Source organism: Balaenoptera musculus, chromosome 21 (assembly GCF_009873245.2).
Source record: "Balaenoptera musculus isolate JJ_BM4_2016_0621 chromosome 21, mBalMus1.pri.v3, whole genome shotgun sequence".
NCBI classification, from domain to species: Eukaryota; Metazoa; Chordata; class Mammalia; order Artiodactyla; family Balaenopteridae; genus Balaenoptera; species Balaenoptera musculus.
In genome coordinates, this window is record NC_045805.1 from 35,473,823 (window position 1) to 35,489,270 (window position 15,448).

Sequence of the window (15,448 nt, forward strand, 5' to 3'; positions counted from 1 at the left end):
TCTTAATTGTTTTGGGTTTGGTTTTGTGGGTCTTTTTCTTCTCTTGTGTTTCCCGCCTAGAGAAGTTTCTTTAGCATTTGTTGTTAGTTTGGTGGTGCTGAATTGTCTTAGCTTTTGCTTGTCTGAAAAGCTTTTGATTTCTCCATCGAATCTGAATGAGATCCTTGCTGGGTAGAGTAATCTTGGTTGTAGGTTTGTCTCTTTCATCATTTTAGGTATATCCTGCCACTGCCTTCTGGCCTGCAGAGTTTCTACTAAAAAATCAGCTGATAACCTTATGGGGATTCCTTTAAATGTTATTTTTTTTTCCGCTTGCTGCTTTTAATATTTTTTCTTTGAATTTAATTTTTGTTAGTTTGATTAATATGTGTCTTGGTGTGTGTCTCCTAGGGTTTATCCTATATGGGACTCTCTGTGCTTCCTGGACTTGGGTGACTATTTCCTTTCCCATGTTAGGGAAGTTTTCGACTATAATCTCTTCAAATATTTTTCTCAGACCCTTTCTTTTTCTCTTCTTCTTCTGGGACCCCTATAATTTGAATGTTAGTGCATTTAGTGTTGTCCCAGAGGTCTCTGAGATTGTTTTCAATTCTTTTCATTCTTTTTTCTTTATTCTTCTCCTCAGCAGATATTTCCACCATTTTGTCTTCCAGCTCACTTATTTGTTCTTCTGCTTCAGTTATTCTGTTATTGATTCCTTCTAGTGTATTTTTCATTTCACTTATTGTATTGCTCATCTGTTTGTTTGTTCTTTAGTTCTTCTAGATCTTTGTTAAACATTTCTTGTATTTTCTCAATCCGTGCCTCCATTCTATTTCTGAGATTCTGGATCATCTTTATTATCATTACTCTGAATTCTTTTTCAGGTAGATTGCCTATTTCCTCTTTATTTTTTTGGTCTTGTAGGTTTTTACCTTGCTCCTTCATCTGTGACATATTTTTTTGCCATCTCATTTTTTTTTTCCTTTTTTTATGACTGGGATTGTGTTCCTGTCTTACTGGTTGTTTGACCTGAGGCTTCCAACACTGCAGTTTGTAAGCTGTTTGGTAGAGCTGGGTCTTGGTGCTAAGATGAGGATCTCTGGAAGACATCACTCTGATGAATATTCCCTGGGGTCTGAGGTTCTCTGTTAGTTCAGTGGTTTGGACTCGGAGCTCCCACCCCAGGAGCTTCAGCCCAACCCCCAGCTCATGAACCAAGATCCTGCAAGCTGCACCGGGTGGCAAAAAAACAAAACAAAACAATGTAAAAAATAAAATTAGACCAGGAAACTAACAGATATGTTAGAAAAAATATAAAAATTAAAATATAGATGAAGCAACAACCAGAAGGTAAAACAGAACCACAATAGTGAAAAAGAGGAGAAGAAAAAAAAAAAAGGTGGAAAAGGCCTTGGTTGTGGAGGGTGGTGCCTAAGCAAGGGCGACGTTTGGGCAGTGGGCGGGGCCTATGCTCAGGACGCACAGGGCTGGAAAAGGTGGGGGGTAGGGGGGTGGGGCTTAGGCTCAATGGAACATAAGGGACCCAGGCGTGCCCCCCACCCCTGCTCTCAGTGGGTGGGGGACCCCACCTGGGAGCCTAGCAGGCTTCCTGGGCTCACAGGGGCAGGGCAAACACCCTCCTCTCCTGCTCCTCCCATCCTGGAGGGCCCCTCCCACCTGCCTCTCCTGATCTCCCCGGCCTCCCTCCTATGTCCCCAGGGCCCACGTGGTCTGGAGTGGGCTTTAGAGGGTGGGAGATCGGCCTGGGAGCTTAGCAGGCTCCCCAGGCCCCAGTGGGCAGAGCAAACGCCCTGTGATCCTCTCCCACTCCTCTGGTCCTGGAGGGCCCTCCCGCCTGCCTCTCCTGTTCTCTCCCGGCCTCCCTTCTATGTCCCCAGGACCAACCCAGCCCAGAGGGGACCTCTGAGGGCATAGGACCTGGCCTGAGAGCCGGGCAGACTTCCCCGGCCAACTGGGCAGGGGTAACGCTGGGCCTGCATCCCCCCAATCCGAGCCTCTGAGGGTCCCTCTAGGTGTGGGAACCCCTGCCCCCTCTCAGCCACCCCTCAGGGGCACCGGTCCTGTCCAGCCTCCATTTCTCCTGCCCTCTCAGTCCCTCCACGTCCTACCGGTTCGCTTGGGGGTTCCTCTCATCTCCTCGGGCATCAGGGCAGGTGCCCTAGTTGTGGGGAGATGTAAAGTCTGCATCTTCCCACACCGCCATCTTGACTCCACCCTGTAATTTATTTTTATATATGATATGTGGTATAGAGGCTTGATTTATCCTTTTTCATACGAGTGGCCAGTTGTCCCAACATCATTCCTTAAATAGTCCTTCCTTTCTCCACTGATTTGTAATGTCAAGTTTTAAAACTCTCGTTGGGATTTTTAATGGAATTGCATTGAATTTGTAGATTAATTTGGAGAGGTAATTGCCATCTTTATGTTATCATGTCTTTCCACCCGTGAACATGGTAAAAGTCTCCTTATATTTCTTTTTAAATCATTAAATAAATTCCCCATACACGACATGCACTTTTAAAAAAGGAAACCAGACTTTAGTTCTATGTACTTATAATTTTTGTTTCTATTTTGAAAGAGATTTTTTGAAGTATATCATTGGTTGTTGGTGGTGTAAAGAAGTTATGTTTTTATATATTGATCTTGAATCCAGTAACACTGTTGAACTCTTATGAATTCTACTGTCAGAGTATTCTGTTGGAGCTGTAATATTTCGAGGGCTAACACGGGCCAAGCATTGCACTGTGCTCTTGAAGAAGGTAACTTTCATTCCCACTCCACAGAAGAAGAACCCAGGAACTAAGATGGGAGGTTCTTTCCCCACCTGTGGTGGCAGAAGCAGCATTCACACCCAGATCTATTTGACTTCAAAGCCGCAGTGTGTCTGCACTAGGACAAGTGAGAACACCCATGTGGTGCTTTTTATTACCTGTGAAGTTTAAATCAGTGAACAGTAATACCACAGAGATTTGCTTCTCTGATAAATGAACGAGGTCACTCAGTCTCACAGTCAGTGGTGAAATGGGAGTGTCAAAGAGACCTCATTCAGCTGTGTCTTGCCCCATCCCTGCCTCTGAGAATAAGGGAAAAGCACGCTTTTGTCTGGACACTGTTTTGCTCACTCCCAGGTGGGATTCCAAGAGGCAGTTATTTGACATACAAATGTTCCAAGGCCACAGGGTTTGGAGTAACAGAAGTGCAATCTTATTATGATTGTGGTAGTAGTTACCCAACTGTATGCGTTTGTCAGAATTGATCTACGGCACACTTAAAATTGGTGAATTTTATTGTATGTAAATGATATCTCAAACTGATTTTTAAAAATTTAATGCCCCAAAGCAGCACAGAGTTTTCTTAGCTCCTAGCTCGGAAAGGTAGTATGGTGCAGGCTTAGTACCAGACTCCAAGATGGATCACTGGGTTTCAGTTGTGTTTTCTCCTCTGTAAATGGGTGTAATATCTACACCACAGCATTGTTTTTTAAGTAAGTCAGCTGACACGCGTGAAGTGCTTAGGGCCTGGTGCAGTGTTTCTGTTGTCACCAGAACCGATCAGCTTCCTATTGGAAGTTCGCCCCTCCTGTCCTCCCTGCCTCTCTGTTCCTCATCATCCTCACCCCACCACAAAGTATTGTCTTGAGTAGCGGCCTCACATACAAGGAAGACGCAGCACTTCAACAAAATAGATCTCAATTACTGCCAAAACCGTCCTATGCTGTTTCCTCAAGTATTTACTTAGGGCCTGTCCTTTAAAAGCCTAGAGCCCAGGAGGTCACCCCAGAAGGTGACAGTAATTTGGAAGAACAAATGGAGAGCCACCCCACAAACAGGGAATAAAGCTGTGTGGAAAGTTCAGCATAACAAGCAGTTAGGGTTGAGCGTGGGGTTAGGAGGTAGGATGTGGTGAGATGGCAGTGAGTCCTAGGGTCACTGAAGCAGTGTCTTCTCTTTTCTAGATTTATAATCTTCTGAGTACTGTAGTTGTTAAGTCTATTTGGTTTTGTTTCCTTAAGAGGGATTGTTTTCTTCTCTATTCCTCACTGCTTATCTCCTCGCATGCTTGTGTTCAGTTCAGGACTGTCTTGACCCTCGAATATGATCCTTGTTTTTATCCATTTCATTCTTGCGTGTGGCCACCCTATTACAGCGCCTTTTGGTCTGGACCGTTTGTGCAGTTGGTGATAAGTGTCAGGGAGACTTCCTGGCCAAACTTAACACCCCTCTGAGCAAAGTCATTTCACTCATTCTGTCTCCTGCTGTGAGTCTCCAACGTGGGTAGATATGTAATTAATTGTACCACTTCTTGGAGAAAAGGGCCAAGGAATAAATAAAACTGAAGTTTGAAGGTCCATCCAGAAACCCACAGACCCATTTCTTCATTCCATCCATTTTCCTACTCCTGTTAAATATGCAACAGTGTCAGGAGCTTAGGAACCAGCAGGAAGTAGGAGTGGGAAGGTGGGGAAAAGATAGAAGTAAACGTGTAAACAGATTTCTGATTTAGGAAATTTCTAATTACTTCTGTTGTTGTTAGATAATTCACATGCTTGCTTTATGCATCAATAGCTGATCATTATTCCTCTGAAATGTAATTTATGCTTCCTTATCCAAAAATGGAAATGCTTAGACTGTTGATGAAATATTTCCACCTGATTTATTTCTTGTTGATGTCTTTGCTGTCGTGGCATATGATCGAACCTGCCCTCCAAATGCTTTACATTTTTTAAAAACTTTACATTTTAAGCTACTTAAAAAGCAAATCCTTTTAACATCTATGGGCTATCAACACAGTTCATACTGCAACTATTTTGATTCCTTCCATATTAGCTACACCCTCAAAATTTTCATCCTCCATTGGGGGTAAATCCTGACCATTTCTGTGGAGGCAGTTATTCTCTGGAACTTAAGTTCCCTAGAGATGATTATCCAGGAGGAGTCCTGTGTCTTTGTCTTCCCAGTGTTACTGAGTCCAAGCTCATACTGCCCGGGGCATGACAGGCCGATACATTGAGAGATGAGGTGTTGGGGCAGAGAATAGTAACTTCATTCAGAAAGCCAGCAGACAGAGGAGACGGCAGACTAGTGTCCCAAAGAACCATCTTACCCCAGCTAGAATTCAGGCTGCTTTTACACTAAAAGGGGAGGTGGTGTGCTTCGTTATTACAGACTTCTTGGTGTCAGAATCCTTTGTTCTTGCTGCTGTCCACGTAGGTCACGTAGGTCAGGTCACAACAAGACAAAGGTTATTCTCTGTTCTGCAACTTTTTATCTCTATGTGAATGGAAAGCGTTATACCTTTAAAGGTCAGAGCCTTGAGAATGGGCTACCCTGTATATTTCAGGCTATAGGCAGCACTCCTTTTTACAAAGGTGCAGAGCCGGCATGACTAAGCACAGGGCACAGAGCACAAAGGTTAGAGCTAAAGGAATAGGTCCAATATGGAGTCAGGTTTGTTCTCCTCCATTATACCTGTGGTGTGCCATCCAGGCTCTATCAGCACAGTCCTCCAGGGCTGAGTGTATATACCTGGATGAGTTGCATTGAGAAAGTCTCACAGAAGCCTCCCTAGATTTCTTTCAGGCTAAAACCTTAATTAACCTGGAAACTGGCATCCATAAGTGACAATCTGTCCTTCAGCTATTTTGCTGAGGAGTAGAGATTTCTTAATTGGGGGGCCATCAAAATTCTACCCATCTCTCACAAAGGGATTTTTCAAGCTTCTGTCTTAAGCACAAATTACTGATTTGTGTGACTTTCCAAAGTCACCCGAATGTATTCACCCTGCCTCACTTACATCTATGATTCGGCTGCCTCATGGAGTGGAAGAGGCTGTGGTCGGAAACAGGAGGACTTCGGTGCCTGTGCGAGGCAGTGATCTCGCAGAGGCCGCAGGGAGTGGTGGCGTGAAGCGAGATCTTAGTTCCCTGCCCAGGAATTGAACCTGGGGAGCCCGGATGAAAACCAGGAATCCTAGCCACCACACCCCCTGGCTCTTGCCCGCGGTGAAAAATGCATTTCTCACAGAGGCAAAAACTGTAAAAACAGGTACAAAGTTTATTATTAGAGACACAGCACAGCAAGTGGGAGAGCACACAGGGAAACAGTTTGTTCAGTTAAGACAGAAACAAGGCAGAGATGCACACCCGGAGAGAAAGGGTGTGGGCGTCCTCCCTAATGAGGAGGAATGCAGTAAAGAGGCAGTGAAGTCACTTATACAGGGCAGTTCTTCCGGGTCTCTGTTTACCTCTGGCCAATTATCTGGTTTCTTTCTCCGCACCTGCCCTGCCCTAGGACCCTCCCTAACACGTGTGCGCAACTTTTTTCCAAGATGGATTCCAGCCCAGAGGCCTATGGGATGGCCTTAGCATCACCTATTATGGGGTGGTGCCCCCTCCTTTTTGACCCCCAAGGAGGCTTTCTGCACATGTGCAGCGTCTCCCTTGCCCCAAGGGTGGGAAATATGTGACCTCTTGATCCTTTACCCAAACAAAGTTTAGCCCCTCTCTGTTCCTGCCAAGACTGTTATCTTCAGGCATCCACAGGAGACAAAGTCTGGCTATTTACACTGTTTCTGTTGTCACTTCCATTTCGGAGAGCAAACAGGAGGCTGATTTTAACTGTCTAACCTAGAACCCATCTATCTCCTGTCTCAGGAAATGCAAACAGAAGACTAGTCTGGCCTGAAGCCCACTTTTTCCTGCCCCCTGAAATGTAAACGGGAGGCCAGTTGTAAACGCCTGGCTTGGGGCCCACCTATCTCCAGCCTCTGCAGGGGAGGGCACGGGGAAACCCTGACCTTGGGAGGGACCAGCAGGGCCTGAGCCACGAGCCCTGGGAGTCCCCTCCGTTCAGCATCAAAGCTTCATCCACAACGAGGCATCAGAGCACTTTGTCCAAATTACTCTCTGCGGTTCTCCTATGTGCCTACGTAGTGTTAGTTCAGATTTCTGAAATACCTGAAGATGAAGCATAAAGAGGTGAAAGCTACAGTATTTATTCAGATTTGAGAAGAGCTATCTTTTCTGCAGCGAATACTACGCATTGCTTTTTTTCTGGGAGACCCTGGCTTTTCTCATAAATTACCCAGGGCTTAGTATGTTATTCCAGTAATGCGGAGAACAGTCCATTAACCCCAAACCCTCTCTTCCTTGAGTTTTTCAAATGATGCAGTTGGGTCCTCTCGCGGACGCTGCGGGCCACCGGGGTCAGGGCCTGCCTGCGCTCGGGGCCTCACACTTCCCATCACTGACGCCCACCGCTCCGGGCTTGCGGTTTCCACTGTGGTCTTGGAGGGACCTCGGAGGCAAGAGAGAGGGCAGTGGGTGGGTCCCACCAAGGGGAGTGGCTCTGCTTGGGGGTTTACTTGGGACGCATTTCTGGAAAGGCGCATTCTACTCTTTAGAGAAGTAGTTTTAAGTCCATGCTTTTGTTGTCAGACTTTCTTTGTTGTCACGTGCCTTGTGTCCTGGACTTCTGCTGCCACAGCCAGAGCAGGCTAGACGCTGGTTCTTGAGCCGGTGCGGGGAAGCACTGGCGACAAGCGCATCTCTGGGGCCTGGCCGCCTGCGCTCAGCTCCCGGTTCCCCACCAACCGGCTGTGTGGCCTCAGCAAATCGCATGACTGCTGCACTTGACTCTCATCAGTCTGATGCAGATAATGACGTTACCTGCCTCCCAGGGCTGGTCTGAACAAGGTAAAATACATAAAGTACTTAGAACTGTGTGTGACGCATTCTCAGGCCTGGTGAGTAAGTGTTAGCCATTAAGGTGATGAAGTGAGAACAAACGATGTAATTTTAACCTTTGCATTATTAAGGAAACATTATGAATAATACTTTAAGAGCTCTGACCGTTTTTCCTCATCCCTAAGGTGCCTGAGACGTCAAGGGTGCATGTCAGCATCACGGTGCGTCTCCTTCTACACAGAGGACCAGGGCAGGACCCAGAGCCTCTCTGAACGTGCTTCCTTTACATACTGCAGGGTCAGAGAATGTAAAGTAGGGAGGAGCTCTCTCCCAAGTTTAAGACTCCCCGGGGATAACGTGTACACTCGCAGTCTGCAGGGTTCTGCCTGGAAGAACCGACGAGCCCGCCAGGGACAGGTGTTCCGGATGGGTATGTGTGATCCTGGCCTCGGGTCAGGCACCTGGTCCAGCCAGCATTCCGGGCCCACCCGAGAGACCTTACACATGTCAGGAACTCTGCAACACGGGCCTTCCCCTTTGTCCTTGAAGGGCAATGACGGTGCCTCTTCCTCAGGCCACCGTGAGGATTAAATGAGGGAATGCACACCTGGAGGAGTGCCAGGCAGACACAAAGAACCCTCAGTGCTGTTGTTGTTGGGTTATCTTTCGTCTGGTTATTAAACACAGCTTTTCCAGACACTGGAAGCAGGTCACACAGATGTACGTGTATCAGCAGAGTTAGACCTAGCGGTACCTTGGAGAAACCTGAGTGCACCCCTTGTCCCCTTGGTAACAGTTCTCAGACCAGAGGCAGTGGTTGCTAGAAGTGTCCTAGAGAAAGAAGTAAGACAAAATTATTCGTTAGACCTTTTCTGGGCATCCTGAGTGGCAGGTGCTGAGGCTGTGAAAATAAATAAGGAGTGGGAGCTGCCCTCTCGTTGCCCACGAGGAGGTGGGGCAGGGAGAGACAGAGCAGAATGTGCCGTGGTCCCCTCAGAGCTGTGGACGGCGCTTGCCCAGGTGGAGGTCGGGCCAGGTGAGCCCTTGGAGAGGCTGAGTGAGTGCTCAGCGGGGATGGGGCCAGGTGCTCACCGGGCCTGCAGGACCCTGAGCCTCAAATTGCTCAGGGAGAGATGAGAATGCTTCATGCTGTTGGGCTGAATCTTGGAGAATACGGAGGAAGGGCCGGCAAAGGGCATCCCATTTACCTGCCCTCCTTCTGTAGGGGAGTCGCTGTCACTTGGCTTTCCAGTGAGGGTCCTGCGGGGGGTTCTGAGTTGTTTCAGGTCTCCTGGGGTCCATTTACCATCTCCTGTGCAAAAACAGTTTTCCTGGGCCTGGCCTGGAGCGCTAAACCTACACTCACAGGGGTTTAGGGCTGTGCTCTCCGATATGAAGCCACTAGCCATGCCTGCCTCTTTACATCAAAATTAATTAAAATTAAAAATTGAGTCCCTCAGTCGCATGTCAGGTGCTCAGTAGCCACACATGACCGGCACAGACAACATTTCCATCGTCCCAGAAAATTCTATTGAATAGGACTGTTCTTGAGGGCGCCGGGCATCACGCAGACAACCGGGACAAGTGGGACCTTTCTCTCTGCTCCCCTCCAAGCCGGGGGTCCAGGCTCTCGGGAGCTTAGCCCCTTCCCCCTGGCACAATGCCCTCTGCTGTCCCCTGGGCCACCGCCATTCTGCCCCACCCGGCCTGGATTCAGCTCCAAAATAGACCGCTGGGTGAAGAGCTGGTTCATTTCAAAAAACTGGTGAAGCAGAAGGAAGCTTTCATGTATCCGTGTCCACTAGCGCGGAGATCCTTCTATGCTCTCAGACAGGTTTGGTTCTTGTGTGAGGAGAGCTGGTGCGAGGGAGGTGGCCTGGAGGTGTCACAGCCTCAGGGACTGGAGGAAGACCACTCACTGCTCTAGAATTAATTTCTTAGAGTCGTGCACGGGGCACGAGTCCGTGGTGATTAATATCTGATGCTGGGCTTCGGCGTTGCATTCAAGAGCTCCCTTTACGGGCAGACCAAGCTCCCCGCTTGGCAGTGACCTCAGTCAGGCCTCCCTGAAGGCACCTGCTGCCCTCGATGGAATCGTGAGAAATTGTCCATCGACCTGTATCACAGGTGCACCAAGAGAGCGTGCCCTTCAGGCATGGTGACCCTGTTGTAAAGCAAAAAGAACAAAGCCTGGTCCCCGTAGCATTCGCCTTCTGCACCTGCTGTGGGTACCACTGAGTGGAAGGAGGCCCCATTAGGACCGAGTTCCGGTGTCTCTGGAGACGAGACAGCACCAGGACTTATGTGTAATGAGGAATAGTTACAGACTGGGAGGCTCTCGGATGGTTTGATTTACAGCTACTATATGACCTGATTTTAGGAGGAATTTGCCTTATTCTGGGTATAATTTTCCAGAATAAATTTCATTTTAGGAATCCAAATCCATCTTGATGAAATCCAGACATTATACATTATAACATCTGTCCCATCTGTTGAAGTAATCTGGAATCTCAGAGTCAGCCTGTCAGTAAGTCGGGGAGGGGAGAGAAATCTTTTCAGAATGAGCCCCTCGGCTCGATTCGGAAGTCAGTGAAAAATACCCCTGGTTTCAGAGACAGACCCAGAGTCTTCAAACCCTGGTCCCCTGCAGGCCCCGGGCAGGCTGGTCACCTGAGGCCTTGGTTCAGCCTCCGGTCGCCCTCCGTGGGACCGGGTGTGTGCAGAAGGTAAACAGGCAGACGGAAGCGGTCGTAGCTGGGGGAGCTCACCTGGGCATCACCTGGGCACCTGACGCGGACACCCAGCAGCTGACCCGGGGGCTCCTCGCCGAGGAAGGGCAGGAAGGTGACTGGAGAGGACGGACAAGGTGCCCCGTGGGGCAGGGGCACAGCAGAGCTGGGGCCAGAGGAAAGGCGGCAGGCTCATTTCCTGTCCAGCGCCCCGACTCCCACCCCCATCCTGGCGTCGCCCTGGGGCCGAGCCTCACACACCGGGATGTCAGGTGCGGGCCCTGCAGGGGGGACGGGGCAGGAGGCGGGCCAGTCGGCTGGTCTCGGCGGGGGGAGAACAGCGGATTTCCAATCCTCCCTTTATTAAAGGTCTGCTTACAAAAGAGAACATAGAAGCAGTTTTATTTTAGGCTTCACCCTGGATAATTAGGTTTAATTCTCAGTTAACTTTACCACCTTTAGTCATGTTGGACTACAGGGCTGTGATAATCCATTGCCTTTTCACCAGGAGGTTTTCCGGGTTTTCCTGATAACGATACTGAGGATCAGCATGGGAGAAGGCGGGGGGTCCCATCTGCTGACGTGGGAGAGGGCGCAGAGAACGCTGCTCCCCAGGTCAGAGGTCAGATGTCAGCGTCGCTCACCGCCCCCACCACCCTGCCAAGGCGTGTCTGTGCCCTTTCTGGCTATCTCATCACGTTGCTGGTTCATCTGAAGAATTACACTACGCGTGAGAAGGGAAACCGGGAATACGAGTCAGACCTCATGTGTGTGGACTCATTGGGGAAAAGGCCGGTCTGAATCAGTGTGAATTCATGAGGCATCCAAACTATACACATGTATACATAGGTGTATAAAACTCATGTGTATATACATGACGGGTTTCATTCTTTTGACTGTATGTGAAGACATAAATGTTAATAGATAAGCACATATATACACATGTACGTGCATATCCCTATATATCTACCTTCATTCCTGTAAGGGAAGCATCATTTAGGAGTGGCCACAGCAGTGGCACTGGGTAGGCCTGGGCCCGTCCTGGTTGTGTCACTAACTCGCTGACACCCGACCGGGGTGCCCACCTCCGGCGCTGGCGGCACTTGGGGCTGGATCACTCTCCGTAGCGAGGCTCTTCTGTTCGCGGTGGGGGGCCTAGCATCATTCCAGCCTCGACGCACTGGGGGAAAGTAGCCCCCCACCCAGGACAGCCAAAGTGTCTCAGACATTTCCAGACATCGCCCTGGGTGAGAACTACCGTTCCAGATCAAGCAGGATCATTCCCCGGCCACAGAGTCCCCGTCAGTCAACTGGGGAGAGCTCACCCTCCCAGGACGACCGTCAAGGGTCCGACCACACTCAGAAGCCACCTGACGCCTGTGCTGTTGTCAGTGGGTGTGCGAGTGGAAATGTGTTCTGAGGGGTAAACGTTTCAGCTCTCATTTATGCTATCCATTTGCTTATGTAACCTACTCCGGCCCACTTACCAAATACCAGACGACGAATGATACTATACCGTATTCCGAAGAAGTCCAAACTGGACTTAAACCTGCTCAGATTTTTATTAGCTTTATCCACGCGGCTGCATTTAGCAGAGGGGAGTTTTGGAAATGATTTGGCTGAAACACCTCTTCTTTCCCACAGGAATTCTCACACTACAGAGAGCGAATGAGCTTCTGAGCACGTGCGTGCCAGGCAGCTTTCTGATCCGGGTCAGCGAGAGGATCAAGGGCTACGTCCTGTCCTACCTTTCCAAGGACGGCTGCAAACACTTCCTCATAGACGCCTCCACGGACTCGTACAGCTTCCTGGGTGCAGACCAGCTACAGCATGCCAGCCTGGCTGAGCTGGTGGAGTACCACAAGGTGAAGCGATATGCAGACTTCATTGGCTCTGTGATAGGGGACCTGCAGCAGCGCAGCTTCATTGGCTCTGTGATAGGGGTCCTGCAGCAGCTCTGACAGTGAAAGGCAATTCCACGAAAAATGACTGACACAAGCAGTGGGGGATTAGCCTTTGATGACCCCTCCTGATTATCAGGATTGTCAATGGCATTTCCTTTATCACTGAACCTAGTTCCTCCTCAGATGCTCAGGGAGAACCCACTGGGGCAGAGCATGCAGGAGATGCGACAAAATCTGTGCCCTCTGATCACATCTGAGAACACTCTTTTTTTTGAAGTATATGTGGTGTTAATTACTGCTGTACTGCAAAGTGACTCAGTTATACGTATATATACATTCTTTTTTTTTTTTTAATATATTCTTTTCCATCATGAGAACACTCTTAAGTTAGAGCGCAAGCCCAGGAGGGAGGGAGACCACGTGGCAGTTTGCGGGCAAGAAAAATCTCTTTCAAGGCTGCCTAAGCCAAGAAAGCTTTGTGTACACCGAGGGGAGACCAGAAGTTATGTGCTCTGGCGAGGTGGGGAGGGCATGGCTTCTTATTGAACTGTCTCATAAATAAGACTCAGGAGCCACCTAGTACCTGTGCTGCTGTCACTGGGCACAGCCTGACCTGTACCCTCTGCTTCACAGGAAGAGCCCATCACCTCCCTGGGGAAGGAGCTCCTTCTGTACCCCTGCAGTCAGCAGGAACAGCCGCCCGACTACCAGGAGCTGTTTGAGTGACAGCCTCATCGTGTCATCCTGCAGCCGCCAGCTGGGCCGTCCTCTGGACAGACAGACACCAAGAGACAGACACTTGTGTATGAAGCCACATCACCCTGCAGCGAGCCGATCCCGATCAAGTGAAAGGACCCTTGGGGGTCCCATGGCGACCTCTCTTCTGCACAAATGCTGGAGTTTAATTAACGCTAAGAGGGAATCACCTCTGCATTGTACGCACCCCAGCAGTAAAGGGAGAAGAACCCCCATTTCTGCAGCTCCCGACATGAAGGCTACAACCCGAGTGATGTATGGAATAAACGAAGAAGAAATTGGAACCTTTTGGGAGTTAAGGGGCACCCCAAAACCAGAAGTCCTGCATGGCCTCGGCACTCCCTCTCTGCCTCATCTCGGAAGGTCTCGGGGTCCTGCTCCTAGGAAGTTCCTCGGCGGCGTCAGGGGCTGGCCAAAGAGCCTGCGCTGGTGGCTGAGCCCACGGCCCCGCACACCTCACTCGCGGTGCGTGTGTGGGCCAGGGTGTGAGACACACAGGGAACACAAGTTGCGGCTGTTGTGAACTGAGTGAGGAGTTTGAAGGTGTAGGACGAGAGCCTTCACATGTACAGAAATACGGCAGGGGGTGAGGGGCGCTGTGTGAGGGGTTCCCTGGCTCTGGGGAGCCGGACAGGGCTCCACCCAGGACCTCGCCGAGGAGGGTGAAGCCACATGCGTGCCTTGGATAGACAAGGGCGGAAGAGTGAGCTTTTTGGACACCAGGTGTTGTGGGTCGAGTCCCCCAGAGGCATTGAAGTCCTAAACCCTGCACCTGTGAACGTGGCCTTATTTGGAAACAGGGTCTTTGCGGATGTGATCAAATTAAGACGAGGTCAGACCAGATTAGGGCAGGCCCCAAAGCCAACGACTGGTGTTCTTATAAGGAGAGAGGGGTTGGGAAGTTGAGGTGCGCACGCAGAGGGAATTGCAGCCAGGGGACAACAGAGGCAGGGCCCCGAGTGCCAAGCCGCAAGCCAGGGGACGCCGGGGGCCGGGGGCGCAGCGTGGAGCAGACTTCCCAGAGCCCTGGAGGGGAGCATGGCCCTGCGGACACCTCGATTCCAGACTCCTTGCTTCCAGAACTATGACAGAATAAATGTCTTTTGTCTTAAGCCACCGAGTTTATGGTAATTTGTTACGGCAGCCCTAGGAAACTAATACAGAAGTTTATGTAATTGCAGACCCTGATGTGCATTGCGTACCTTTGGTGACTGTACAGCCTGCCCGCCTCCTGAGGAAAGGAAGGCGGGAGATAACTCCCCCCGGCTCTTTGGCTCTGGACGCAGATTTACTCAGTCAGGCGTCTCATGCAGTAGCTCCCGGGCCAGCCCAGCAGGGCGACGGCCTCTGGGCGGCCACCAGGATCATGCAGGAGGATGGGGTTTGCTGGTACTCCAGGCTTGACTCCTGTGGCGGCATTCATTTAAAGGACGCATAGGGTTGTAGCAGTCTGTTTGTGAAGTTGTTTGCTGTGCAAGACACACCTGGAGAGTGTAAAATGTAGCCAGAGAAGAGGGTGGGGTGCACGTATATGTGTGAGTGTGCATGGGTGTATGTGTGCTTTAATGAGAAAGTTTTAAAACTGATCATTGTTAGGTGTTTCTTGAAATGTTCTGCGTGGTTTCTGTTGTCTGAGAGACAATGGTCAGTTGTCTAAGAGAACCTGTCTCTTAGCTTTCATTTGTAGCAGTAGTTCAGCAGTCATGACATTATAAAATTGCAGACATACACAGGGCTGGAAGTCAGAAACTTCTGTTACCGGGCTTCCCTGGTGGCGCAGTGGTAAAGATTCCACCTGCCAATGCAGGGGACACGGGTTTGAGCCCTGGTCCGGGAAGATCCCACATGCCGCGGAGCAACTAAGCCCATGCACCACAACTACTGAGCCTGTGCTCCAGAGCCCGCGAGCCACAACTACTGAGCCCACGTGCCACAACTACTGAAGCCTGTGGGCCTAGAGGCTGTGCTCCGCAACAAGAGAAGCCACCGCAATGAGAAGCCCACGCACCACAACGAAGAGTAGCCCCCGCTCGCTGTGATAGAGAAAGCCCACATGCAGCAATGAAGACCCAACGCAGCCTAAATAAATAAAAATTTTAAAAAGAAAAGGAAAGAAACTTTTGTTCCCATCTCTTCCCACCATTAGCTGTGTGTCCTTGGACAGGTCCCTCTACCTCTCTGAACTTCAGTTTTTCACTTCTAGCAAAACAAGGTGGGATAACCAGGTAATTATTATTTTCATCCATCTCTGAAATCTTAAGGTTCTGGAATAAATAGAAAAATACCCTATAGCCACTAGTAATTATGAAGACATATAAGATTCCAGCATCACCCTCTGCCTACAGTTATTTTGGAGGAAATAAGTACAGTCA

General features: G+C 49.6%; 1 protein-coding gene across 3 annotated transcripts in view; it reads left to right on the top strand.

The window, feature by feature from the left end:
* The window catches only part of SH2D4A (SH2 domain containing 4A), a 73,174-nt gene extending 58,259 nt beyond the window's left edge, over positions 1 to 14,915 (top strand). For all 3 annotated transcript variants that reach the window (XM_036838855.1, XM_036838853.1, XM_036838854.1), the window contains 2 exons: positions 12,061 to 12,281; positions 12,954 to 14,915. In XM_036838855.1, the coding sequence (XP_036694750.1) occupies positions 12,061 to 12,281; positions 12,954 to 13,046 (314 nt within the window). In that variant the 3' untranslated portion in view covers positions 13,047 to 14,915. The remainder of the gene's footprint in view (positions 1 to 12,060; positions 12,282 to 12,953) is intronic.
* The last annotated feature ends 533 nt before the right edge of the window (positions 14,916 to 15,448 follow it).